This window comes from Haliaeetus leucocephalus, unplaced genomic scaffold, assembly GCF_000737465.1.
Source record: "Haliaeetus leucocephalus isolate CR32 unplaced genomic scaffold, Haliaeetus_leucocephalus-4.0 Scaffold678, whole genome shotgun sequence".
In the NCBI taxonomy this organism is placed as follows: Eukaryota; Metazoa; Chordata; class Aves; order Accipitriformes; family Accipitridae; genus Haliaeetus; species Haliaeetus leucocephalus.
In genome coordinates, this window is record NW_010973114.1 from 5,977,059 (window position 1) to 6,003,747 (window position 26,689).

A 26,689-nucleotide genomic window follows, 5' to 3' on the forward strand; every position below is an offset into this window, starting at 1 on the left:
TTGGGCGGTCGGGAGCGTGAGCGCGGCCCGGGCAGGAGTTGTGTGTGTGTGTGGGGGGGAGCTCCGTCCGGCCGTGGCTGAGGGCGCCGCCGCCGCCATGAGCTCCATCGGTACCGGGGTGAGTGCGGCCCGGCCCGTGGGGTCCGGCGGTGAGGGGCGGCCTGTCGGTTCGGCCTCCTCGGGGTCCGGGCCCGGGCCGGAGCCGCTGCTGAGTCACTGCGGCCCGTTAGGGCGAGGAAACGGCGGGGAGCGGGGCCGGGGCGGCCGGGAGTGCCGCTGTGTGCCCGCTCTGTTCCGCACTCGGGGTTACGGTACAGGTCCGGGGGGGGGTCTGGGCGAGCCGCCTTGGTGGCCCTGGGGCCGGCCGTCACCTAGGGCCTGCCGCCTGCGAGCCCCGGCCTGCTGCCGCCTTCCCCCGCGGGCGTGGGCTCCTTCGGGGGGGAGGAGGGTGTGGGGAGGGCGGCTGCGTGTTTGCGTTTGGCCGCGGGTCCCTCGGCAGGAGGTGGCGGAGATCCTGCGCTCTCCTGCCTCTGGTCCTCAGCCACAGCTCTGCACTCTGTGCGGTGCTGAGCCTGCGGGGAGGGAGCCCGCCTCTGGGCTTTTAAGTACTTCAGATGTATTCCTGTTAATAAACACCCATGATTTCAAAAATTATGAAATAAATTTGAAAAGCACACAGAACGTTCCCGTAGGTTTTGAGGTTTGTGTAATGCACAGTGATTTCAGACCTGTGCAATGTCTGGATTGGTGGGGTTTGAAGTGTGGGTATATCCAGCGCTGATGCGATGACTTCTTGTAGTTGTTAGTGTTCACTTGCATCATTTGTTCGTGCGTCTTATGTAAGGGGCCAGCCTGCTTCTGGTGTTTCATAGCCATCGGGTGTCATGTGGGTGACAGTCTTGCATTTTTAAATAACTAGACTGCTGAAAATACTGGGATATAACTTTTTTTTCCTGAGTAGTGTGTTTTCTTCTTCAGTACGACCTGTCAGCTTCCACGTTTTCTCCAGATGGCAGAGTATTTCAAGTTGAATATGCTATGAAAGCTGTGGAGAATAGTAGGTAAGATACAAATATCTGCATCTCTATGTTTGTTGGCCACTTTTAAAGCAGTGTGGTTGGACTAGACAAGCATGATGGCATTGCGGATAGAATTGTGGTGTTAAAATTAGTTCCCAGCAACTGTCTCCCTAGGCTCATTTTAGGAGACTTCCAATTAAGTGTAGAAGTAGTATAATCACTTTCGCTTACTAGAAGTCACTTTTCATGTTTGCTAGGAATCACTTTTGCTTGCTAGAAACAGATGTGTTGTGGAGAGTGCACAGGAAGCCAGTAAACTTACTCATGTGTGTTAAGGGCAATAAAAATTCTATGCTTTGGGGCAAAATCTGATTGCAGGTCTCATTACTGCGTGTGAGGTGCTTAGCTGTTACGGTAGTAGAGCTGCTGTAGGAGTATCTAAAAGCCTATTTTATGGATGTGAATTGAGGCACTGAAAGACTGACATGCTCAGGGCCTCATAAATTTGTAACAACTTTATATGTATTCCTCAAGAAACTGAGGACATCCGAGTTCTGCTAAAGCTACATCAGCTTCTCTGCGAGTATCTGTCTTCCCTCAAGTATACACAAAGGAATGCTGTAAAGTGGAAATCCCAACTGCGCACTAGTGGCAGCAAGAGGATTGATTAGCAAGGCATGGACTGGATCACGCAAGTGTCTGATCGTAGCCACATGCTGCCAAATAAGGATCAGTGAAAGTATTTTGTGTCATGGTTCATGCCATGGTTGGTAATTTATGCCTGATGATGCACTTTTTGAGGGTTAGAGAAAAAGTTGTTGCATCTCCTAGATTAACAGTGAATTTACCAAAAGGAGAGGTTTAACAGTCCGTGGCTTTCATACTAGTATCCTTCAGCTTGGTGACAGGGCAGCAGCTGTGCCATCACTCCAAACAATGTCACCTCTGCATCTAGTCTGTTCAAAACTATTTGGGTCGGAACTTTTGGCACCCCCCTCCTCCTTTATTTAAGAAAATGTTTGTAGGTTCAGTGAGCTTTGGCTTTTCCCCCCCTTGTCTTTAATGCTAAAGTGGAGCTGTAAGAAATCTACTACTGGGGAAATTATGTCATTGTTTCTTGTATTTTGTTAATTCTCTGTTACATATTTTACACTACAGTTCTGTTTCTGTGTGAGAAACTTAATTTATCTTGTCTTTCAGTACAGCAATTGGGATAAGATGCAAAGATGGTGTTGTCTTTGGAGTAGAAAAACTAGTTTTGTCCAAGCTTTATGAAGAGGGTTCCAATAAACGTCTCTTCAATGTCGATCGACATGTTGGAATGGTGAGGTGCTATTTAATATTTGTTTTTCATAAATTGAAAGGGACCCCCCTCAAAAGTAGAAATCTATGAATTGAAGAATCAATGAGAAGTGGATTAAGAAAGCAATGTTAATGTTTCTGTGTACAGAGTCAGAAATGCCAGCGTGGTTTTTTTTACTGTTTTCTGTAATTTATTCTTGATTGCACACATGTATATAAGTAAAACCCAAATTTAAAATGGAAGATATACATATTTTGAGGCTGTTTTAAATTTTTTTAAATGCTTTTCAGCATTCCAGTTGTTCAAACTTGAATGTAAATATAAATACAAGTGTTAAAGTGATAATTTTTTACACAGTTAACAAATAAGGTGTGTTAAGGGGAAAAGATGCCGCATACAAGATTCTCTTCTCAACAGTGTGGGAATCAGCTGAATTCTTTAAAGACTTGTGTATGGATTACTGGCTAATCCATAGTAGTGATATCGGGATGATATCAAGTGGTTGTTAACTGTGTGACAGAAATGCCTGAAACTAGCTGTCAAATCTATATTATATGAAGTATTGTTTGGGTTAGTGTAGTCATGGCAAATCATAAGACACTATTTAACATGAAGATAATTTTGGTTATTGATTTTCCTAGAGAAAAAATTCTTTTCTGTATTAATACATAATCATATTGACATGTTTCAAGCTTGTTAGCAGATGGCCAGTTGGATTGAATTCGCTTGTAGTGGTACACAGAATTCAGTAAATATCTCGGTTGAGTCACATAATTAGACTTTTGTTCATTAATTTTATTAAGTTATTGCAAGGTGTGTTTAGCCTAGCTGATGACAGTTCTCATTTCAGGCAGTAGCAGGACTTCTGGCAGATGCTCGTTCTTTGGCAGACATAGCTAGAGAAGAGGCTTCTAACTTTAGATCCAACTATGGCTATGATATTCCACTGAAGGTAAGAAATGGGTGCAGTTCACTCAGATTTTTTGGCTTTCTCGGTCTTGACACGGAGAATTAAATTTTATTACTTGAGGTTTACTTATTTCTGTAAAGAAGCATTTCCAATGTTCTTTTTCTTTTTCTGCTTAGCATCTTGCGGACAGAGTGGCTATGTATGTGCATGCATACACACTATACAGTGCTGTCAGACCTTTTGGTTGCAGGTAAGTCTTTCAAACATACCCATATTTGTAAGGATCCTTTGTTTCACAATTGCTGGAGTTATTTAGGTTGTCTAAAGTCTTTTTTTAAACTTGGAATTAGTAACCTACAAATCATCTCGTAAACAGATTCCCTTCCCTTTTTTTGTGTGTGTAAAACCTTAGGTGAAGAACTCAGATTTGCATAAGAGTATGCCAAGCCTCTATACAGGTTGCCAGTTTGTGCTCAAATTTTGAAGTTGAGGAGTTGATGCTATTAGATCTGTTGCAGTGGCGAAAGCAGAACTTTCCTCTGCAATCATCCTGCTTGCCCTGGCAGCTAAAGAGTAGGTTACAACTACTGTGCAGTTATAGTACAAAGGGACTAATAAAGGGAGATCTGCTGTCTAGTTACAGATAAGTAAAATGTTTCTGGCAGCTTGCAGGTGCTGGGCTCTCATGATAATATAATGTAGCAGGACAGTAGGAGTTTTGCTACAGGAAGAACATAGGGAACCTGAGGTGGTGTAGTCTCTGTAATTCTGTGTGGGCTGGTAGAAGAAATGTTTCTAATTCTACTTTTCTCATCCAGTTTCATGTTGGGGTCCTATGATGATGATGATGGTGCACAACTGTACATGATTGATCCATCAGGAGTTTCATACGTGAGTGTGTCAAAAATAATTCCATCTTGGCCTAAGTTCCCCTTTTAAAAGTTCCTTGTTGGGAAAATATTAAGTGTCGTTCCAAAAGAGCTGTTAATTTTTTCTCTTTTTGCCTGGGAAGATCTCTGGTGAATCACAGCTTAAAATGAACAGAGCTGGGTTTTGCTCGTTTGCGTGTTCTTGTTAAACACACGTTGTTTATTTCTTGGAAGTACAGTCTCTGAGAAACTAATTTAAAGCTTGTCTCTCAGAAATTTGGGAGTTCATTCCACCTGGCTATATCCAATGAAAAGTCCCATGCGCTGCCCCAAAAGGGCAAGTTTTGTAGTGATACCCCATTCACTACGTACTTTGGGTAAGAGAGAGCTTCAGATGAGAGGGCTGCTACTCTGACACTGGCTGCTAACAAGAAGTCAAATCAAAATAGATACTTTTGTTAATTGTTGTTAGTGCTGCCTCTTCGGCTGTGTATTACACACAGGATGATACACACTCACACTGTTCTGATTTTTTTCATTTTCTTTCAATATATCCAATACCATAACTGTTGAGGGAAATAGAAGTGCTTAATTTTTATGTGCTTATACTTCAACATGTTTTCATGGTAGGTGGGTTTGGGTTTTTTGATCCTGTAGAACTATAGCATTCTAGTTTTCGATTTACCGTAATAACAATTAAAAAAAATTACCTATTGCAACAAATTGAGCAGAAACACCGTCCAGGAACTACTGAGCACTTCTCTTTTCTATCAACAGTGGTAGTACTTAATCTTCTAATTAGGTTCTATTCAACAATTTGGGAATGTGCCCCAAGAGAGAACAATACCAAGGTTTACTGGGTATAGCTGCCTCACTGTGTGAGTAGGGTGGGGGTTGTCATATGCTAAGTGACAGTAAGAACTGTAGAGGGCTTAGTATTTAATGAAATTTGTGTATTTTTTGTTTCTTTTTTTTTTTTTTCCAGGGTTATTGGGGGTGTGCCATTGGTAAAGCCAGGCAGGCTGCAAAAACAGAGATAGAAAAGCTTCAGGTATGATGTTACAGTTTTGTTGTGCTGTTTCAAGACAAATGCTTCTAGCTTATTACGTTACCTTTTTGGATGCCTAGAATATGTAAAGTACAGGAGAAGCAGATGGAGTATTTTCTTGTACACTGTAGGAGATGTTTTAGCCTCTATAATAGAAGTATTTCTCAAGTCTTGCCCCTGGCAATGGGTAATCCGTAGGGAGTGCACATGTTTAAAATGGGAAGCATAAACATACGCTCCCATGCATGCCAGCAAGCAAAGTCATTGAGTGAATATGAAAGTGTAACTAAGTTTTTCATTCTGAATTGCAACCTTAGGGCAGCATTGTACAGGGTGGTATATGTATTTCTTCCAAAGGTTTTAGATGATCCTTGTATTTTAAAAGTTGAAAAAAGCTGGTCTTGTTAAGGACAATGAGTGGAACTGCAGAATGCTGAACCACTGGAATGTTATGACTCTGAAAATGTAATGGAGAAAAATAAAATCCTTGCCGGGTAAGATAGTGTTCGTAGCTTGCTGTTACTGAGTGTAATACACCTTTCAAAACATCTTTACATGTCTGGTGAAAAGGACTTAGTGCTTTGAACACTAGGAAGAGTACAACTATACAGCACACCATCACTGATACCAAAAAGAGCTGTTTCTGTTCAGCATTTCCTGCTTGCACAATATTATACCTTCTGAAGCGTTACAGGAAAGTTCTGCAAGTGCACACCAAGAAGTTGTTTTGTAGCCTTCTGAAGAAGCCTGCAAGCAGTTGCCAGTGTAAAACTTGTCTGAGGGGAGAAGACTACTGAAATGTACTGAATTGTGCCTTAAGCTGATTTAGAATTATGTTAGAATCCGAAAAGACATCTGTCCTTCTCTTGTGTTTTAATGTCTGACCCCCTTGGAATTGGAGACAGTTAACATGGGACAACCCTGGTCTGTCTCATATAATTATTCTTTAGTACTCTGCTAGCATCTTATTTATGGTTTTGGTCTGCAGAAGTAGATCACAGCTGTTTGTGGAAAGGTTCACAGTTAATGTGGTTGTCACGCTTTCAAGAACAGTCTGTTGATGGTGCTGTAGCATCATAACTGAAAAATGACAGGAAGAATTACCATGTTCCTAGGCTTGCTTGATTCAGTCTTGAATCTGGTCAGATGCTTGAATACCAAATCAGAGGTAGGAAGCCTACAACATCATCTGATCTTGATACAGGAATCTTGGCATCTGAAAAATCGTAATTTCAATTGCCATGTGTGCAAATTGGCAGAAAGATAATGTTGGGTAATATATAATCTACCTCAAAAATTTCATTTTCTGTGCAGTACTGGGATTTTCAAAAACTTGTTTTATTGACTGAGTTTTTGTACAGCTAATAAGGGTGTGTATTGCTTGAATTTTACAGTAGAGCTGGTAAAATTTAGTACATGGGAACAGTGGTGTGCCTTATAGCCTACCTGCATTTATTTAATGGCTTGTTTGCAGAATGTCTTCAGTAATGCGTATGATCTTGTCACAGCAATGTGAAGCAAGTCCAGTCTTGCATGCCGATGCTTTTTGTTAACCGTAGACTGGGCAGGTTTCCAGGTCAGAGTTAATTGTGAAGAGGTGAATTTGTCAAAACTGAAATGGGAAAAAGACAGAAGTGCAAAAGCTTTTGTGGGGTGATACCACCTACATTAGCCTGTCAACTAAGACTTGTTCCTGTGGAAGAGATGACTACAGGTGTAAAGTAAGAGGCATGCAGATAGTCAGAACTTTAAACCTGCCTTACAGGTACTGCAGAGCAGATACTGTATCTGGCGGGGGGGCACAGTATGTGAAACCCTCATATGTAGCTGAGGGTGCAAGCAGAAAACACTGCATTGATCTGTTGCATCTTATACGAATGTCTGATAATCTTCAGCTGTGGGAAAACTTGTAGTCATGTGGAGAGTACTTGAATCTCTTGGTCTCTTCTACAGTGCTTCTCATGCAGCTCTGATGCTACGTACAACTCTTTGATATATGGACATAATCGTAATTAATTCCTGTGATAAACTGTTAGTGTTTACTCTTATTGTCTGCAGAATTAACATACCTGGGATGGGAAAAGGATAACGGCAAAAAATAAATTTATTTCGCTTTTCTCTTTTGTAAATATGCATGACAGTAGCAGACCAGTGAGTTTTCCTATTTGACTACTAACTTCATATGCATCAATATGCACAGCACTTTAAATGTTTGTGCGACCCAAGTTATATTTGCACGTGGCAGCCAGTGCTGTGTGTGTTACGGATCGAGTGTCACAAATGAACACTGGGGCAATGGGTCTCTGTCTGTTCGGGAAGCTCCTTGGGATGGGACTGTGATGGCATGTCTGTCTAACCAGGCATGGGCATTTCTTCTCTGGCCCATTGCTTCCCTGGGGGTGTGCTTTACCCCAGAGAGTGCTGTGACACTCAACATGAACAAAGGACTGTTGTTGTCTTAATTCCTTTACTACTGTCTCAAAACTAGCTTCTGTACTACGGCTTTGAAAACATTTTGAGAATTGGACAGAGATGGTAAAATACAATAATTAATGGATTACATTCTGAGCTCAGTGTAAATAAAGGGGAAAGAAAGAAACAACTTATTTTGAACTTGAAAATCATTTTATGCTAGGGAAAGTGTCAGTATAATGTGTAATGCATTGAACTGTATTTTGTGACTGACGTCCCATTGGTTCCAATGAATAATGACAGGTGCCTTTTTGCGAGAGCAGTATCAAAGGCTGATGTCTATCTGGTTTGTGCAAATGAAACCTTGAGAAAAGAAATGAGGCTAATCTTGTTTCAACCCTGCATTAATGAAATACAGTAGAATGTATTACTACTTCATACTCCAGAAGAGTTGACTGGCAAAAGATTTGACCTATAAACCATAAGTTTATTATGTCATGGAAACTGGCATGAGACTTTGTTTTGATTAACTGTGAAACTGTTGAAAGACTGTGATATAACAGTGAGAAAATAGAAAATGAGACGCTGGTAACAACCAGCTGCATGCCTGAGCAAGGTAACACTGGAACAATATTCTCCATGTAGGGCATTGCTTAAAAGTCAGAATTGCTTGCAGAAAATATTGGTAAGACCGAAAGTATTACTATACTACCTAGAAAGAATATGAATATTATACATGAAAATACAGTGCCTCCTCTGTATTGTACATGTGGTGATTTTATGTCAGTTGATCATAAAGCATCTAAGAACAAGTCAAGCTTTTACGATGCTAAGGTTTATCTGTTCAGCTCCTAAGCTTCCAGCTGATGAGTGCTTTAAACTTTCAGTTGTAAAATTCTTCACTGGAAGAATTACTTGCATATAGCAGGCTGAAAGACTCATCGTAGAGAATAAATTTAGTTCTTCTCTTAACTTTTTGTCACTTTTATCACTAGTGAACAGTAAGCTGATTAGGCATGCGTGCAGCCACTCATGTTCTGGCCTTGTGGAAATGGAAACCAGTATATTCTCTTAAGCTGTGTATTTTTTTGTCTACAGATGAAGGAAATGACCTGCCGTGATGTTGTTAAAGAGGTTGCGAAAATGTAAGTCTCCAACCTGTTTTTCCAGCTCAACAAAAATCTGTACTGGTGAGCTTGCTATAGTTTCAAACTGAAACTATTCCTTTTAAACTGGGTACCAGGTTTCATTTCTACTAGATGAGTGCTCATGCTAACTGTAGTATCTTCTGCTTTTAATATTTTTTCTCTTCTTGTGAGATGAGGTATGCTACTCAGTACTGAAAAATGCTGAAGGATGTGAGAAGTATGCCTTTTGATCTCATCTGCTACTTCTTACAGGTGCAACTTGTAGCACCCGTGGATTAAAGGTTACACTGTCTGAATACAGTCACTGGTTTTAAAATACATAAATCAGGTGACAGATGGGGGAAACTCCTTGGTGTCCTGATTCTGAAGAAAGAGCTGTACGCTTTGTTACACAGATTGAACAATGAACTGGTGCTTCGGACATTAAGTAGCAGTCCAGAAATGGAGCAGAGGTCTTTGACCCAGCCTTCCTATTTGCCTAAAAAAAGACTCAAGTGCTTAGGAAAGAAGCTAAGTATAACTCTTTGTTTAAAGATGTGTATAGGGTATAGCTGGTCTCATTTAAATGATAAAGCTTGATACCACATGAAAAGACTGGAAATATTTAATTTGCTATTTACTGATGCAATTTAGCAGAACACATCAATGATGTGATCGCCTGTAGTCACTAATGCTATCCCAATCCCACAAACTCTATGTGAGGATAGTGTATTTACAGGAAAAAAAAAAAGGTACCATTCAATAAGTCATGTACTAGAGAGGGGAAAAAAGGTACCAGGAAGAGAGAAGACTTTCTGCTAGGTAGAGCGTGAATTGGCCAGTAGTAAGCTACCTTGAAAATACTTTGTGAATTAGTATCTCTTCAAACAAATACAAGTATCCTTTCAGGTATCTACAATGCTTCATTTTAATGCATGTGTTCTGTGCTTGTCACAAAATTAATAACCTGCAGCTGCAAAATGGTAATCTCCAGTATTTTATGGCTATGGCTTAGAAGGATATAAGGAAGTAATAAATATGCTTCTGTCATTGGTGTTGCAGCATGTGAGTTTATTTCAGAGTTTGTGTCTGAGGCTGTCATGGCAGCAGCTACAGGAAAGAATTTGTGGGATCTCTCTTGTTGAAACCTAGCAAGGACCTCAAAGCAGTTCTAAAATGGCACAAATAAGTCACAGATTTTCAAATAATGAGAAGACTTCTGTTCTCTAATTCTGCCTCACCTCAAAACTTAACAGCAGCTCTAGATATAGTTCTGTTTTTCAGCTCAAATTCAGCTCCTTAGTAGTATTTAGCAAGGTTGCAAAGATTTTAATAATTTTTTAACCCTAAAATACTAGCTGGAGTCCAGAGTAATGATTTCTTCAAGAGCTTATAGTGGTATGCTTTATTGCAAAAGGCTTGTAAACAGCTGAACACATTAAGAAAGGCCTCTAGATCGTCTTAGGCAATGATCAGTAAAGTCCAGTCTAACAGTGACAGAAGGGTGTCAGAAGAACATAAGCATATAGTGACATTTCCCAGGACACCAATGTTAACTTTGTTCTTTATATTTGTTTCACAATACTTTTATCAAACTTTAATTGGAAGTACTTAGTGTGGTGCTGAAGGTATCCTTCCTTCCCCCACTATCTCCAAGTTTTCTATGTTGGCTAGAAATAGCTGGTATTTTTCAGCTTTTGTCTTACTAATGCTTTCTGAAACAAACTAAGGAATACAACCTTCTGAACAAGTGAATCCACAAGTTATTATATGTTCTACTATTGTTTTGAGTGTATGTCTGAACTCAGGGGTGTTACGGTTTGTTTACGTGTTGTGCCACTGAGGACTGAAAACTATGATGCAGTCAAATCAGTATTGCTATTATAGTGTAACATTTATCCCATGGACTAAGGAGTGATTTTACTATTCTGGATGGTACTGCATATGCTGTGATACCACTTTTAGCTTAAGTGCTGATTACCATCACGTTTGCCATAAGCATGGCAGTCTATATGGAGATCTATGTACAGGCTTCTAATTAGACACAAGATATTACAGTTCAGGGATTTAGTCTTAAGTGTAAATTGAAATAAGATTTACAGAAGAAATATAGGACACTCCTAACTGTATTGCAATGATGACATAGCCTTGGTTTTGCACTATTTGAATCTTAATGTTTGTTCTAATTAGGTGTCCTGGTTTTGGCTGGGATAGAGTTAATTTTCTTTCTAGTGGCTGGTGTAGTGTTATGTTTTGGGTTCAGTATGAGAAAAATGTTGATAACACACTGATGTTTTCAGTTATTGCTAAGTAGTGTTCATACTAAGTCAGGGATTTTTCAGCTTCTCATGCCCAGCCAGCAAGAAGGCTGGAGGGGCACAAGAAGTTGGGAGGGGACACAGCCAGGGCAGCTGACCCCAACTGGCCAAAGGAGTATTCCATACTGTGTGACGTCATGCCCAGTATATAAACTGGGGGGAGTTGGCCAGGGGTGGGTGAATCGCTGCTTGGGAACTAGCTGGGCATCGGTCGGTGAGTGGCGAGCAATTGCATTGTGCATCACTTGTTTTGTATATTCCAATGCTTTTATTATTATTGTCATTTTATTATTGTTATCATTATTATTTTCTTCCTTTCTGTTCTATTAAACTGTTCTTAACTCATAAGTTTTACCTTTTTCCTTCCAATTCTCTCCCCCATCTCACTGGGGTGGGTGGGGGAGTGAGTGAGTAGCTGTGCGGTGCTTAGTTGCTGGCTGGGGTTAAACCATGACATTAGGATAACTGGAACATCTCAACCTGCATCTTAACTGTAATCATTTAATCTGGTGTTATACTAGCAATTAAGCCTGGAAAATTCTCTCGTGGTTTTTTTGTGTGTGTGTGTGGGCAGGAGAGAAAGCATGGGGAGAGTACTTCAACAGAAGAAATCCGTGAAAGGAAGAAAGTATATTTAGCCTATTGATCAATCTGTTCTAATCTGTACTTTCTCTGTTCCTTCCAGAATCTACATAGTTCATGATGAAGTAAAGGATAAAGCTTTTGAGCTGGAACTCAGCTGGGTTGGAGAAAGTAATGCACTTCTGTAATTTCTATAAACACTATAAAAAATTTATAACTTTCTGTAACTAAAGTAAAACATTGATTCTTAACTTCACTCTGTATGTTAAGGTCTTTGTGTGAATTCCACTTAAGATGTACTCTTTTTATTGGCAGTAACCAATGGAAAACATGAAATTGTTCCCAAAGACATCAGGGAAGAAGCAGAGAAATATGCCAAGGTAAGGTCTGATTTTGGTGTCATCTCAGTGCTCCACTTGACAGGCACGTCTAGAGCACAGGGAACTAACTGAAGGTTAGGCTTCTACTGTTGTGATGACTGGAATATGTGTAGTTACATGTATCACTTCAGTGTTAGCTGATGTTATTCTGAAGGGAGAAGAGCAAAGTTTACGGCATAATCCAGTGTTAGTTTTCTTTCAAGAACAGTGTAATTCAGCAGGCTTGCACAGGTGGCGTGCTTCTTCAGAAGTAACTGTATTAACTTTTCAACAGTGGGTATGAGTGAGTAGGAGAGGTAGTAAGTCATGTTGCCTAGAACAGTTTTTAAAGATAACCAGCTGGAGAAAGTTAGACTTCCAGCATTTAACAGCTTTGCTTTTGTTCTAAAAGTAATGATGGTGCTCAGTATTACCTCCTAAAGATATGAACTAGCCTGCTGAATACAAGGCTTTGGACAGATTGAGAGGATTGTGAAACTACAGCAAAACTCATTTTGCTTATTATAGGCTGAATTATAAAACAACTGTTAAGATATTTTTTTAATTAAACTTTTTTTTAAAATAGGAATCTTTGAAAGAGGAAGATGAATCAGACGATGACAATATGTAACACATTGTTACTTCAAGACAAGTTCAACTTTTCTTAACTTAGAACAGGTTTGTTTATAATGTATTAAGCATGGGATGCTACTATGTATTTGCTGGAAGAAACTGAGTGACCAACTTGCACTAATAAATTTTCCATTTTACTGTCCATTAGCTTTTATTTCAAAAGAGTATAGGCCAGCATCATTAAGAAGCAACTGTACTCTGTATCAAAACAGACATTAAGAAGGAAAGATATTATCAGGCTGGTGTTGCTGCTGCTTACTACAGCATTCCATCTGACCCAGGCCAGGTACAGAAAAACAATCTGCTTAAAAATTTGACAAGTCTTTTGTTTATACTGCAGAGTTTAATATTAAAAACTAGTACTTGGTTATTCCTTGGTTAAGCAGTATCACGATTTGCAGTTCCTTTGTAGTGACAGTCTGTGATGTCTCTTGGCAGAAAAGATAAGAACAGACCTAAGTGTAAAACAGCTGTTTACAGTTTTAAGGTGATGTGCACAGCTGATGGCTCCAAACAGCCTATATAACAAGCAAGAGTTCATGAAAAGGAATTCTAATCAGAAGTATTAAACCTAGGCTTATTTGAAGAGTAGGAGAAATTAAAAATGAATTCAGTTTAAAATAGTCCTTGTGTTAAGTTCTAAAGCTGAGATCTATTAAGCAATGTATCTGGAATTAATGCTTGAAGAGCTAAACTATTTCTAAACAGCTTCATTCAGGTTTAGTTTCTGAAACAGCTTTATCACCTGTTGACCTTTCTAGGAGCTGAAAACAAGCTTTCCTGCTTTCTTTCCCCACTTCCTAGGAAAAAAGACTGTCTATTCTAGTCACTTCAAAGTCTTGAAAGACAAGGTAACAAACCATTCTGTTCACCACCTTAAAACTCAGTTAAAATTGAAGTCTTGTTTGTACATGCAGTTAAAATTCTATTGGTCATCTTAATCTGAAATGCATATTTTTCTGATGACTCAAACTCCTCAGCTTTAGTACTACATGCTAGTGATCACCAGCCCTTAAAACAAAAGCTTTCCCTTACAGGTTTGTGGGTTTTTTTTATACAGTTTTTTCCTTTTGAAAAAAACACCTGGCCTTCTACAGTCTCTTTTCTAATGGGATTACAAGATACAAGTTCTACCTCCTTGTTGTGACAAAGGAAAGTCACTAGAGATAGATGGGTCTGTCTTGGTACTTGGTGACTGTCTCAGGTTTAAGCCTTAGCTGCAGTCTAGCTACCTAACTCTTGCCTCTCCAGCTGAGCATAGCTTTCAAAGGCTGCTGGAACTCTCTCCATCGGGCCTGCCTGAGCCAACATTAACCATGACTGTGACAGGCAGCCTCTTCCAGTGTTTCCTCCTGAGGCAACAGTATAGCTGTTACACTGAGTCAGCCTTTAGTTCTGTGTTGCATTTCTCCAAACTGAATCTCCTACTGAAGTTTACTGCTGATTCAGCTGTTTGAGTCATTAGTGACTGCCAATCAGGAAACTCTTCAGCACTCTGAACATTAGCTGAGGGCTGACCTTTCCATCCTGCAGAGAGTCTACTTGATTCTCTTTGTCTTTATTCAACACCTGAAGTGTTGCTGACAAACTGCTAAATGGAAGTTAAAAGCTATCCATCCAATCCTTTCAGTGACAGCCATTCAGAATTAGGGACAGGAAGTATAAACAGTTACAGAAGTCAGGCTTCAGGGTTAAATGAGAAGAGCAAGAATAGTTGTATATATTTACAAGATAAAGTGGAAGGAAGATGTTCCACAGTATGTCAGAAGATACAGGCAGGAACAGAACCACCTACTTGCTTATTCAGAATTTCCAAGTTGCCATGGTCTCTAATAAGTAGCTATCTAAAAAGCTCCTTTGAAGAGCATGCTCCGATTTTTTGTTTGTTGTGGAAAGGCATAAAGTCCAGTGAGAAACAATTCAAGAGTATGTGCATTTTGCAGTGGGTAGTAGTACAGAACAGAGTGCTGCACAGCAGTCTTCCCTGTCATGGCAACATGTAGTTAAACAATACCAAGGTGACTATTACTGTCAAGTTCTTTTCCAAATTAAGTTATCAGAATGTAGGCTCAACCTGTTTGAGACTTGATCTTTACCTGTGGTAAGGAAAAAAAAATCCTATTACTTTCATTTCCATTAACTGCACATGGAGAAAGAGGAAAAATGAACATTAGAATGGGGGGGAAAAAATTGCATTGATTCAGTAGGGGGTGCAAGGAGGAAAAAAGCAGGAAAATACTAAATAAGCTGTTTTAGTATAGAAATTTCCCTTAACTTTACAAACAGAAAGCTAACAGGCTTCTATTTAATCTGAAATTAAGCATTGCTACCTTTTAACAATAAGGCCTAGGGAACACTGGAAAAGATTTCTAGTCCAGAAGGACTCTCATTTCAGCAGAAAGACTACTGCAAACTCCCCATTACAGCTATTTTTGTAGCCTTAACCTAGTTGCAGTTCCAACTGGGATAGCCGATGAGACAAACCACATTGCATTTAACAAGTAACTTACTAATTTGAAGCTAGTTACTTAAGAATACTTAATTATACATTTGTGCAGTAGCCATCAAAATGTTTCACTAAGTTAGTCCACACCTGATAGGCTAAATGCCAACTTTAATGAATTTTGCTACTGAGAGTTACTATTTACTTGTTCCTGTGTCAAAGAGTAGAAGTTGAGCAGCGGAAGAAATCTTCCAAAAAGAAGGAAGTGGTTTACACAGCTACTCATGGCAACACTGACCACATAAAGACTTAGAAATGCAGTGGGACATGACAGCATTGTTAAACTTTGATTAAATGTTGAAGACCATGTTTGTTTTTCTAAATCTATAGAGCTGTCTGAGGCAAATAATTTGGTGAAAGCTAAGCTCCAGAAGGGCTCAAGCTGGATCTGAGATTATTATTTAAGTGAGGACCAGATCTGTTACAGAACAAGAGAAAAGAATATTAAATCTCAAGAAAAAAAAAAGCGCTTACTTCTAGCAGAGGCTCTGTTGTAAGTAAGGACTAGGGGAAAAAAAAATAATCTAGTTGTATTGTAGATACTCCCTTACCCTCCAGTCTTAAACAATATCTAGGAGGAAGAGTTTGGTTTAAGCCCAGAGGCCAACAACTGATCAGGTAGCTAAACCACAAGATTTGAAAGCTTCCACCAGTCAAGTCTCCTGTAGCTTCAGCTGTGGGGCATGTCTGGAAAAAGCATGTATACTCAGAGTCTGCAGAGGTGATGCTCTAGAAGAGCTGTTCCTTGAAACAAAGAATATCACATGCACCTACTTAAGTCTTATTACTTTTGAGTAAGCTCACTCAGAGTAGTGAGTCTCTTAACATGCCAAGGGACTAGGGCAGCCCAGTTTGGCCGACTTGATTCAGAGCTCCATGCAACATATGCAGGCTCAATATGATGGCCCTAACAGCAGCAGTCTGTGACAGTGACCTCTGAAGGCTCCCAGAACCAGCCTTCAGCAGCAGAGGCAGCCTGCTTTCCTACAGAAGTAGGGCTTGGATCCCCTTCCCTAAAACTAGCTTTTATAATTGGCCTGAAAATGTTCAATTATAACTTCAGAGTAACATTGAAACATGAAAATGAATTGCAAGACTAACAAATGGGCAGGGTAAAAGTTTCTGTATCAGAGATCTGAGCAAAAGGTGATTCTTCACAGTCTCATTTGGATTGTTTCTGCCCAAAGCTCTGGGAAGTTTCAGTTCTGAAGATCTCAGAAGAAGCATAATTAGCCCATACCAAGCAGCACTTCTTGCTTCAGGCTCGACAAGTAACCTACTTAGTCCAGACTGTAGCCATTTATGGGAATACATAATAGAGCAGAAAGTCAAATACCCACTTGGAATGCGTAACTGCAGTTCTTGCCATGCTGAAACGTTTTACGTTCCGAGTTTTAATGGCATGTGCTGTTGCTTAAGAACCACAGCACAGGCTTTAACAGAACACCAGAAAGTAAGACTATATAGACCACCTCATCTCTTAGCTTAAAGTCATCTCTCCACCGAGTATTTAGAAATACATAGATCCAACAATTACACAAGAGTAGGTTGTACAGTAAGATGCTTCCTCTTCCTTTAAGTCTCATACATCCACTGACTGTTACTCAGCACCTGATGAATCACTACTCTGATATTTAATAGGACTGGATGTGTCACATTCCCTGTTATAATTAGTCAGCAAGTCCACATACAGAAGCCTTGTTAAAGAGAATTAAGAAGGGGTCTATGGTGAACTGCAGATGAAAAAAAATTAAAAAAAGCTCCAGTATCTAGTTTACTTACATACATCTCCATGACTGCACCAGGACAGATTTCAGAATATCCTACTGGGCTTGCAGAGTTCAAAAATCAAGATTAGGCTACTGCATCAGGATAATCAATTTTTACTGTTTGTACTACCTTTACATGGCTGTAAAAATTACTGCTTTGGATAATACCTTCAGTACAACTGACTAGTACTGCTGATGAAATTATGGTAACACTGAGCTGTTGGAAGCTCACAGAAGAACAGCTCATAGCAATAACCCATATGTAAAGTTTCCTGTGTGGCAGATATCCCTAAGGCTAGCTCCAAAAGAAATACTACAGATCTGTATTTGGTGCTGACTCTCAGAAAGGAAACATTTCAAACAATTTGTCTGATGCAGATCTGAAGTATGCCAAGCATCAGCTCATTTGTTACTTCCTTCTCATCACCAAAAATAGCTTGATGGCCTGAGGTTAAAAGCTCCACACGCTCAAAGTGTGACTGTCCATACAGACGCAATACTGTTTGGGATGCTATCTGGCTGTATAGTCCAAGTCACCCTTAAGGAAGGAGATTTGGAATAACTGCATATGCTGTTTTGCAAGTCTCTTCCCTAAGATAAAACTGTAACCATAGAAGGGAACATAAAACAGTGAATTCAACAACGCATCCTAAGCATTTATCAGCTGGAAGATAATCATGACCTTAAAGTGCAGTTTCATGATTCTGAAGAGAAAAATAGTATTAGTTGTCATGACAATTTGGAGACTGTAACAGCACCAAAAATACAGTTTGGAGACTGTTCTCTCCCCCTCATTTTCTTCCTTCAGTTGCATATGCCTGTAAGAAAAGGACTAGCTTTTCTTCCACCCACCAGTTTTTCAAGTTAACATGCAGCAAGGAAGTTACTTTTACTGAAGAATTGAGAGCTATTTTGAGACACCAACTGCTTTGTAACTTTACATCATAGAAGATCCTGCTACCTATTATGTCTAATTATGCAGAGTTGCAGAAGAGGTAAGAGTGTAGCCTTACGGTTTGTCCAGTAAATACATTCTAGTATTTTGAGAACACGGGATCTACAACCAAGCTTAAACCAAGTCTCCCGTTTCCAGATGGACTAAGCAACCACCACGCAGTGTTCTTTCATCTTCAGTACATTGCTATTAAAGGACTCTGAAACAGTTGTTTAAAAATGGTTCTTACAAGTTGCTGTGCCAACCAAAAATGGACAACTAGAATAAAGCAGGCAGCAGCATTATAGTCCAAGCACATGCATATAATCAGATACAGGAAAAACTGAAATCCCCTGAAGTCTCCCCTAAAGACAGTGTAAGAACTACCCACTGAAAATACCATTTTAGGTGATGTGGTAAGACAAGCCAAGTAAGAGTTCAGAAAGAACATGGCGTGCTTTACTGCTGCATAAAGTTAGATATCATTCGGTATATGTATTGTCTACATAAAGATTCCAATTTCAGCAGATTAATAGTAGGCTCAATTACAGTAAATTCACCCAGAAGCCAATACATTCCAGACATGCGCACACACACACACACACGAAAAACCCCAAACCCAAGTGATGTTTAAGTAAGTTTTTGGAAGTGAAATTTACTTTGTTTGCAGGGCTTTTAGAAAAGAAGGAAATCTGCTAATTTCATTATTTTGGGGAAGGACAAAGACCTATTAGATTAGACTACATTAACAGGTGCCAAGAGCAGGGAAGTGCTCAATGACTTTAACAGAATGCTTACATAAAGCTCCATTTCAGCTCTAATTCTAGGTGTTTCCACAGTCTACAAAGCACACCACTTGAGAGGCTATTTTTCCCAACACTTTTCTGTATACCTCGGGAATAGAAACAAATCTGAAATACTGTTTTAGGAGGCAGAATCAAAATGTAGCTTAATGTGTTTCCTGTCAGTCAGTTGAACGAGCAACTACTTTCCCCAGTCAAAACCTTGTTTCTGTGCTCATACCAGTTTGTCCCCCATTGCACTGCTTGCAAGGAGGAGATCACTCCCACACTAATAAAAGATCTTTCATTGATCCAGAATAATTAAACTCTCCAAAAAGACATGTGTTTTGTTTTCTTTCAGAGTTCTGGATGTCACACAACACAGCTCATTTCAGTGGTTCTGATTACAGCTGTAGTGGTGTAACTAATGGGGTGACAGACTACACAAACACACTGCAGGGGAAAGCATATCCCTGAAGGTACACACCTCCTGCTAACAGTAGTCTTGCAATTAATTCACAGGTTAAGTGTGCATTACATAGTGTTGATTGGTCAACTAACTCCCTGGCCACTTGGAAATCAGCTACCTGTAATAATATCCTCCAAACAATATACACAAATAAAAAGTGTATTTTGAAAAAGGCAACTAAGTAGGAAAAAATTCAGCATTTAATCACTGGCCAAACTGTAGATTCTCACTAACAGCAGCTACTTATAGCTAAAAACATTTAATTCAAAAGATTGAGGGCAATAATACTTTTAAAAAAGAATCGATACTGACCAACTGCAGTCTTGCTAGCTGAGGCTGAAAAGTAAATGATTGAAGTAATCTGGACAAGCAAAAGCCCTAGAAGAAAGGCCATGTAACCACTGCCTTCACAAGCTTTCTTTTGCTGAGCAACCATGCTTTGCAGAAGCAGTGCTTGCTGCTTTGTGCTAGCCTGCATGCTGTTGGTATAGTCCCAATGCAATTGGATCATGTTGCTCTACCACCTGTATCTGTAACAAGCAGTCATTGTAATCAACACCTTATCAGTGCTGACAAGCTGGAGTGACACCTATGCTGGCAGATGGACCATGTCCAAGGATTCACCATCAGTATCAGAACCCTATTTTTTATCTCTACAGGTATGGAAAGATATATTTTAGTAAAAATCCAAACGAAGCAAGCCACTTACCAGTGTCTGAAAAAGCTTGTGTATGTGAGGACATAGCTCTTAACAGCTTTATTTCCTTCTTGTACTTTTTAACGTGGCTACTTCTGCAGCATGGAGTCTTATCTGGGCTGGCGGGAGGCGGGGGGGGAAGCCTTCCCAAGATACAAACTAGCAACAGGTACCATAAGGGAGGAAGATTCTTACTTTAGGTTGGCCATGACAGATCACTCAAAACTACTGAAAAAAGAAGAAAACCCTGAATCTACTAACACAGATATTGAGAAATTAATCCAGAGTTAGTTCTCTTTGCCGAAGTGAAACAACAGCCTATTTCAGCTCTCCAACATCAGCAGCAATCAACAGCTTAGATAGGGATAGCATGAGACACCTATTCAGTATACATTTACTCCCAGTCTTGTATCACAAAAGGCTGAAAAAGTAACCACACTGTTGCTCCAAAGTAGCATCAGAAGTTAAATATTTAAGGAGGAATACCTTCTATTTCAGAAGCTTAACTTACTCAGAAGAATGCAGTAAGGTTCTTCAAATACAACCTCACTTAAAAGTTAAAACTTTAAAGATATTTTCTCCTGTTAGTTTTCATGGCAATGAAATATGTCATTGCCACTCCCGAAACCACATGGTTTTTGCATTCAAGTTGTACCCTGTATGTTTGATTTAGATGGGAGGTTACTCAAGCAGTAGTATTTATAAACAAGATTCAACTCTGTTAAGAAGAATACAGACTATTTAGAGATTCAGATGCAAGTTTCAAAGTTTTCAACTTACATTTATTTCAGGAACACTAAAACTGTTATTTTCTCTGTAGACTGGTGACTGACTATATTTACACAGAAAACCACTCCCCCAATCCTGTAGAAAAAACCCATCTCTTCTCACCTTGAAAGATCAAAACTTCCACAGATAAAATGTTTACATCGCTAATAATGTCTACAGCTCAGAAGCCAGGAAAAAAGCTGCATGCTGTGGAGATAATTTGGAAGCCAGTTAAAAAGTACATAGAGTTTTAAAAATTAAATTTTACAATACTGGAATGGCCAATGCACTAACGTAGCCCATATGTGTACATGCATAGGATACATTTCTAGTACTAGTGTCTTGTGCCTGTCACAAAAAAAAGTTATTAATAAAGCCTCAAACAGAAGGTTTGATTACTAACGACAGGTAGGTCTAATCCTTCACCTTTACTGCTGGCATTCAGAGACAAACTGTTACTTTGAAAAATATGTAAGGGTGCTTTCCTACCCAGAACAGTAATGAAACTCTCATTTGCCGTCAAGCATCTGCTTCAAGTTTTGAAAGACAGAATGATCACTTGGTTGTAGATGATGACAACCAAAGTCCTTTGCCACACCCAAATTAAAGCTGCTGTACAAATCTTCAGCTTCTCCTGTAGTACTGTGGGCTATTGTTTTGCAACACTGCACAACGTCCCCAATGTAGCTGTAATAGCCTCACTATTGTCACCAATGTGAACTTGCAGTCCTTAGAAATAATACAAGAAATTAACTGGATTTGTAATCAAATTCCGTATCTTGCATCCCTTTGCTAGGCAGCAGAAGAGAAATTAAACACCTATATTCAGATAATTTAACAGCACATGACAAAACATGCAAAAACTGGCTTCAGACTCCAATCTTAAGTAAACCCTGGCAACGGGCACCCTTCCTCCATAGTTGCTAAATTAGCTAACATTAATATTTGATACAAATATGTTAGCGATCATAATAGAAAATTACATACCAGAAAGAATAAAAATAGTCTCTCACAATACAGCTCTTACTCTGTCCAAACACAAGATTACCAAATCAGTCTTAAAAAAAAGGAACATTTTTACGTTTGGAATTAAAAGATTGCACGATACGTGCCAGAACACCCCCACACAGCTAACAGGCTAGGATGAAAGCAGCAGTTTTATCAGTTGAGAACTAAACCCTCTTCTCTTGGTGCTAGGCTGCTAATAACACAGATCAGGTAATGCATCACTGCACACATTTTGTAACACATGGGACCGTAGTTAAGATCTGCAGCCACAAAGCACAACAAAGTCTGGACATAGTTTATTCAGTAAAAATGGGACTACTTCTCCCTGGAGGTCTCTGAAGCTGCTAACAAGAGCTACTCTGACAAGCGGAGCACATCATTTCACTAGCGTTACTGGAAAAAGCAACTACAAAGTGAGTATTATTATTAGCCGCAGAGCTGACAGGAAACCCAATCTGAGATTTTTTCCTCACACAAATATTTATGACAGAGTACTCTATGTTGTAAATATTTTCATGATTATTCATATCCAGAAGAGATACTGCACTGCTGCAAAACATACCCGTACCAGATTCAAGAAACCACTACTAAACTCTCCAGTGGATATAATGAACTAATTCAGGCTTCCCAAGGGTTGCTAAACTTTGTGTCTTCTCCAGCAGCAACACTGACAAGGAAATGATGAAAAACAGCATGCAGAGTTATGTCTGAATAACTAAATATCCATTTTTCCAAAAATGTGGACAGGAATATGCCAGAGCTGGGGAAACTGTAGGTAAGCATTTAGCATTAACAGGTGTTCTTGTTTGGTTTTTTTTTTGTTCTCTCTCACACACACACGACAATAAATACGAAGGAACTTATTGCTGATAGTTGACAGTAAAGCACAATTTTCTCCATGACTAGGAAAGAAGGTTTGACCTTTCATTCTTACAATCCCGCTATTACTGACTGAACTTTTCTCTTGTCAACTTCACATTTGTCAGGGTTTTTTTTCCTTCATACCTACACACTAACTACTTCACAACTTCCTACCACACTCTTGTCTGAGCAGTTTGCAATCACTTCGATAATAAAGCATTGTGGGAAGCATGCACATGACCTTTATTTGAGCAGAAACACAGCAGTTCCACACAGACAGAGGTTCTGAACTGCAAGGCAGATGCTTGCTCAACCACCACTGGAAAAGTGTTACCTATTTAGTTACAGAATAGAAACACCAAGGGGAAGAGCATTTAAAAAAAAGGAGAACTAAACACTTCAGACAAAAATAAAAAGCTAGAAGTCTCCTGAACATCTGCAAAGTCTGACAGTAGCATAATACGTCATTACATACAAAGAAACTCAGTGGAACATGAATCAATATTTTTACTATTTCTAGAATATTTTGGCTGTGATTGTATGTGTATTCTGAGTTCTTTTATCTACGTGTAAATGCAGCATGTCAAGAGCAATATGTGACTACTGAACAGAATTAAAACATCTTACTTATCCCAGAAATCTCTCTTCTCATTATTTTGCCTCTCTTCTCAAGGAAGCCACATGATACATTCAACAGCTTTATTTGGCTGCTACTTACTCCGCTCTTCTTATGAAGAACACTGCAAGATAGAGACATTCCTCTACTTGCCTTTTCCTATTGAGTGCCACATATACAGAAGACTTTGGGCAAAACTTCTGTATATTCTGCAACTAATACACCACAGACATTTTAAAATACATCATTATTTTTTCTAATTTACTTACAGCCATCACCTAAGCTCTAGAATTACACATGACCAAAGATCAGTGTCATGCTTAGATTGCCTTTGATGCTTTTGTGTTTTGAAATTAAGAAGCCTTGTGCTAATTTGCACAAGCTAAGACCAAAATGCATATCCCCAGGTCAATCTCCTGTACTGCATCTACAAGACCTTTGGTACTAACAAAGTACACGTAACACAAGTACTGCTGCTTTGAACAACGATGTTAAAAGTTTTTCTATCTTATAGCATGTCTATTTGCAGAGAGATTAGATACTGAAAGGACTTACTATGATTGTCTGACTCTAGAGCTTCTAAAAGTGTTAACTTTGTAAAGTTAACAGAGTGGCTTATGATAAAGTGGCTCACAACAGAAAAGTCTGCTGCTCATTTCTTCCACTCATTTTAACTGTTTCCCTATAAGGGATCGCACTGGGGCATGGGGCACAGCCACAGGATCCAGTATAGGCAAGCTGTCTTGAAATCTCAGGGCTAGTTAACACTGACATACATTTTGGATGCAAAATTTCAATATCATGGCATAACTCTTGAGTCCTGAAGTTCCTGTTCCAATGAAAAGTTATTTTAAACCAAACTTAGACCCTTTTCTCCGGCTTGCCAAAAGCACAGCTTTTTCATTCCATTATACTAGACATCATCCCTAAGTTGTGTGAGCACGGTTACCCTGTTTGTTGGGCTGCCTAGCTAGGTGTTCTTAGGTGCTTTAAATGCCATAAAAGAACAAGTCACCTCTCCTGCTGACTGGCTATAGAGAGTCCTTTTCCTCACAACAGCTAGACGGGTGATGTGCCATGAACTTCCTAAGCATGCCAGCTGTAACAGATACATCCACAGGCAGGATTTTTCTGCTAGAAATCAGAAACAAGACTGATTAGTTTTGTCACAAACTATTATTTATTGAATGGTACTATACTTAGTACAGAGATACAAATTGTGCCTCAAAAAAAGCTCACAATCTAAGTCATGATTTGGCCAATACATTCCACAGAGAGATTAGAAGTTCACATTCAGTGAATTTTTTAAGTTTTGTTAACATTTGGGTTAGATTTAATATATTCTAAACAACAGTTTGCTCTTCAGTTTATCCACTGCATAAAGTGGAACTACAGCACAGAATCAAAGTTCCCTCAGCACTAAATGCCTCAAAACTTCATCCATTTTGTATACATCCTCAAGCACCTTTGTATTTACAACCCAGACCCAAACACCAGAACTCTAGAGCTACCCTCCCCCCCATGTTAGACATCTCCTGCAGTCAATTCTAAATATGGCTCCTTTGCATTATGCCTTACTAAACCTTCAGAGCTTATCTATAATATACACCACTGCTCATTAAAACTCCCTAGAAAACCATCCATTGCTTGCTGCTTTCCAAAGCACCAGATTTAGTTAAAAAAAAAAAACAAACAAAAAAACCAAACCAAAAAAACCCCTCACCTTCAAACAGCACTTACAGGGAAACTACACCTAAACTAACAATCCATTTCTGTCAAATTAGCACAATGGATCTCTTAACTATGTTGATAGGCCCCTCAGCTCTTGCTCCAGATCAACCTAAGGTATGTCTTGTAGCTAAGAGCAAGCACTGTCAGACAGATGCTCATCACTTTGTGGAAAAACAACAGATCTGCATTACAGTCAACCATGGAGCAGATTTTAGGTAAGAAGTCAAAATGTGAAACGAATATTAAAAGATACGGTTTTATTACAGGCTTCAGTTCATAACTCCTATCTAGGAGTGTCAAAGCAGGCCTCCAAGACCAAATTCTCTCAGAGGACCTCTGACAGGTGCAGATATCCTGCCTTATAAGGCTGCACCTTCAGAGAGCATCTGTCACAGGCACGTACAAGACTACAATCTATCTCCCCCCACACACCCCCAAAAGCACTCAGCCCCGTCACCACCACTCTTCCCCCGTCCTTGCTGCGTCTTCCTGCGAAGAGATGGCCTCAGCCGCCTGGCAGGAGGCCATCACTACCGCCAGCACCACGTGCAGAAGCGACCGGGCAGCAAGAGACGGTCACGTCCCCCTCCCCGGGTTTCACCCCAAAATGCGTCACGGGCAGCAGGGAGACGATTAACGGCGACGGAGCAACGCCTTCCTCCGAGGGAAGCGCAGCCACCCGCGTCCCGCCCGCACCGGCCGAGGGACCGGCGTGAGGGGAAGGCGGCACGGGCGGCGCCTGCAGCCCCTACCTGCAGCCCCGGCGGTGTCTCTGCTGGGGCGCTCGGCAGCCACCGCGGCGGGCGGGCGGGCCTGCCTCAGCACCGCTCCGGCGGGCTCCGCGGAGAGAGCCGCGGGGGACGGTCGCTGGCGGGTCCGCGCCTCACCGGGCAGCTCGGCCGGCCGACCGACCGGCTCCCCCGCGCCCTCCCGGCGGGCGGTACCGCCGACAAGCCGCCAGAGGCGCCGCCGCCCCTCCATGGCCGCCGCTTCACTTCCGGGTCCGGCCGGGCCCGCTCCTGCGCCATCGCCGCCGAGCGGGAGAACGGACGAGACGACGGCCGCGGGGGTAGGCCGCGGGGAAGAAACCCCGGCAGGAGGAGGCTTCCCGCCGAGCCCTTCAGCCGCTGACCCGCCGCCCCCCCGGGAGAGGCACCGGCCACTCCCGCTCCCTTCCTCCCGCGGCCTAAAATGGGAAAGAGCCTCACACAAAATGGCGCCGGGAGGCTGACCGCGGCGCATGCGCTCTGCCTGCCCCGGGCCGCCGCCGCCACCGCAGGACGCCGTCTCCGCCCCTCCCTTCCCTCCCTCTCTCCCGTCCCCGCCCCACCGCGTCTCCAAGAGACGGCCCGCACCAATCACATGGCTCCGTTGCTCTTCCTGTCTCCCGGCAGTGGCCAGTCACCGCGCCCAGAGCTACATCCGGATCCCGCTCCCGCCAATCAGCCGCGGGGGGACGCTGACTTCACTTCAACCTCCGCCAATCGGCTGGCGCTCCGAAGAGGCGCCAATCAAAAGTCACCTTGGCGCTACCTGCGTCGACGCCTGGCCAATGCCCTCTGCAGGCTTCCCTGTGACCAATGGGGGTGCTGTCCGCGGCGCCCAATCCGGGCGGGGCAGAGCCCCCGGGGCGTCAGGAGGGGGCCAATGGGAGTTCAAGCAGGACAGATTCTGCTCAACAGCTTGTTATTGGGCTGGTCGCTGGTGATTCGGTGCGAGTCCGGGCTGGAGGGGGGTGGAGCGGGGCCGCGCTTCAGCCGCCGCCGCCGCCGCTCGCGGGGCTGTCGTCGTCTCGGATAGGGGGGCCGCGGCGCTGGGGAGGGCGGCCGGGCCGGGCAGGGCAGCGCGGGGTCTGCCCACTTCGTTCCGAGTTTGCAGGTAAGGAGGGTCAGCGGGTAGGGGCGGCGGGCGCCTCGGCAGCCGGAACTCCCGACTGCTCGTCCCGGGGGAGGGGGCGCGGAGCGGCGGCGG

The 26,689-nt window shown here is 41.4% G+C and overlaps 2 protein-coding genes and 1 long non-coding RNA gene across 15 annotated transcripts in view; 2 read left to right on the forward strand and 1 right to left on the reverse strand.

Annotated features, from left to right (window-relative positions):
* Positions 1–22,755, forward strand: PSMA3 (proteasome (prosome, macropain) subunit, alpha type, 3). Of its 8 annotated transcripts, none has more exons than XR_775163.1 (12): positions 1–118; positions 979–1,061; positions 2,220–2,343; positions 3,173–3,274; positions 3,409–3,482; positions 4,051–4,123; positions 5,087–5,152; positions 8,660–8,706; positions 11,692–11,759; positions 11,904–12,866; positions 18,930–19,696; positions 22,170–22,755. XR_775163.1 is itself a non-coding variant. In XM_010579832.1 (12 exons), exons 1-11 carry the CDS (start codon positions 98–100, stop codon positions 12,576–12,578), a joined length of 768 nt encoding a protein of 255 aa, XP_010578134.1. In that variant the 5' UTR covers positions 1–97; the 3' UTR covers positions 12,579–12,625; positions 22,170–22,755. The 8 variants fall into 8 exon arrangements, 6 of the variants coding, with proteins under 6 accessions (XP_010578134.1, XP_010578133.1, XP_010578132.1 ...); XM_010579832.1 differs by lacking the exon at positions 18,930–19,696 and having other exon boundaries at positions 11,904–11,968; positions 12,534–12,625; XM_010579831.1 differs by lacking the exon at positions 22,170–22,755 and having other exon boundaries at positions 11,904–11,968; positions 12,534–12,625; positions 18,930–21,570.
* On the reverse strand, positions 5,659–25,559 carry LOC104839504. The gene is made up of 3 exons (XR_775161.1): positions 25,471–25,559; positions 23,937–24,121; positions 5,659–6,761 (listed from the first exon to the last, which is right to left on the reverse strand). It is a non-coding gene; the product is annotated as an uncharacterized LOC104839504 (long non-coding RNA).
* Positions 25,560–26,344: 785 nt separating this feature from the next.
* ARID4A (AT rich interactive domain 4A (RBP1-like)) overlaps positions 26,345–26,689 on the forward strand; it is a 54,808-nt gene continuing 54,463 nt past the window's right edge. For 5 of the 6 annotated variants that reach the window (XM_010579835.1, XM_010579838.1, XM_010579840.1 and 2 more), the window contains exon 1: positions 26,497–26,596. The gene's annotated coding sequence lies outside the window, so the exon portion shown is untranslated. Of the gene's footprint in view, positions 26,431–26,496; positions 26,597–26,689 lie in introns of those variants that run through there. The other variant, XM_010579836.1, reaches the window with a different exon arrangement.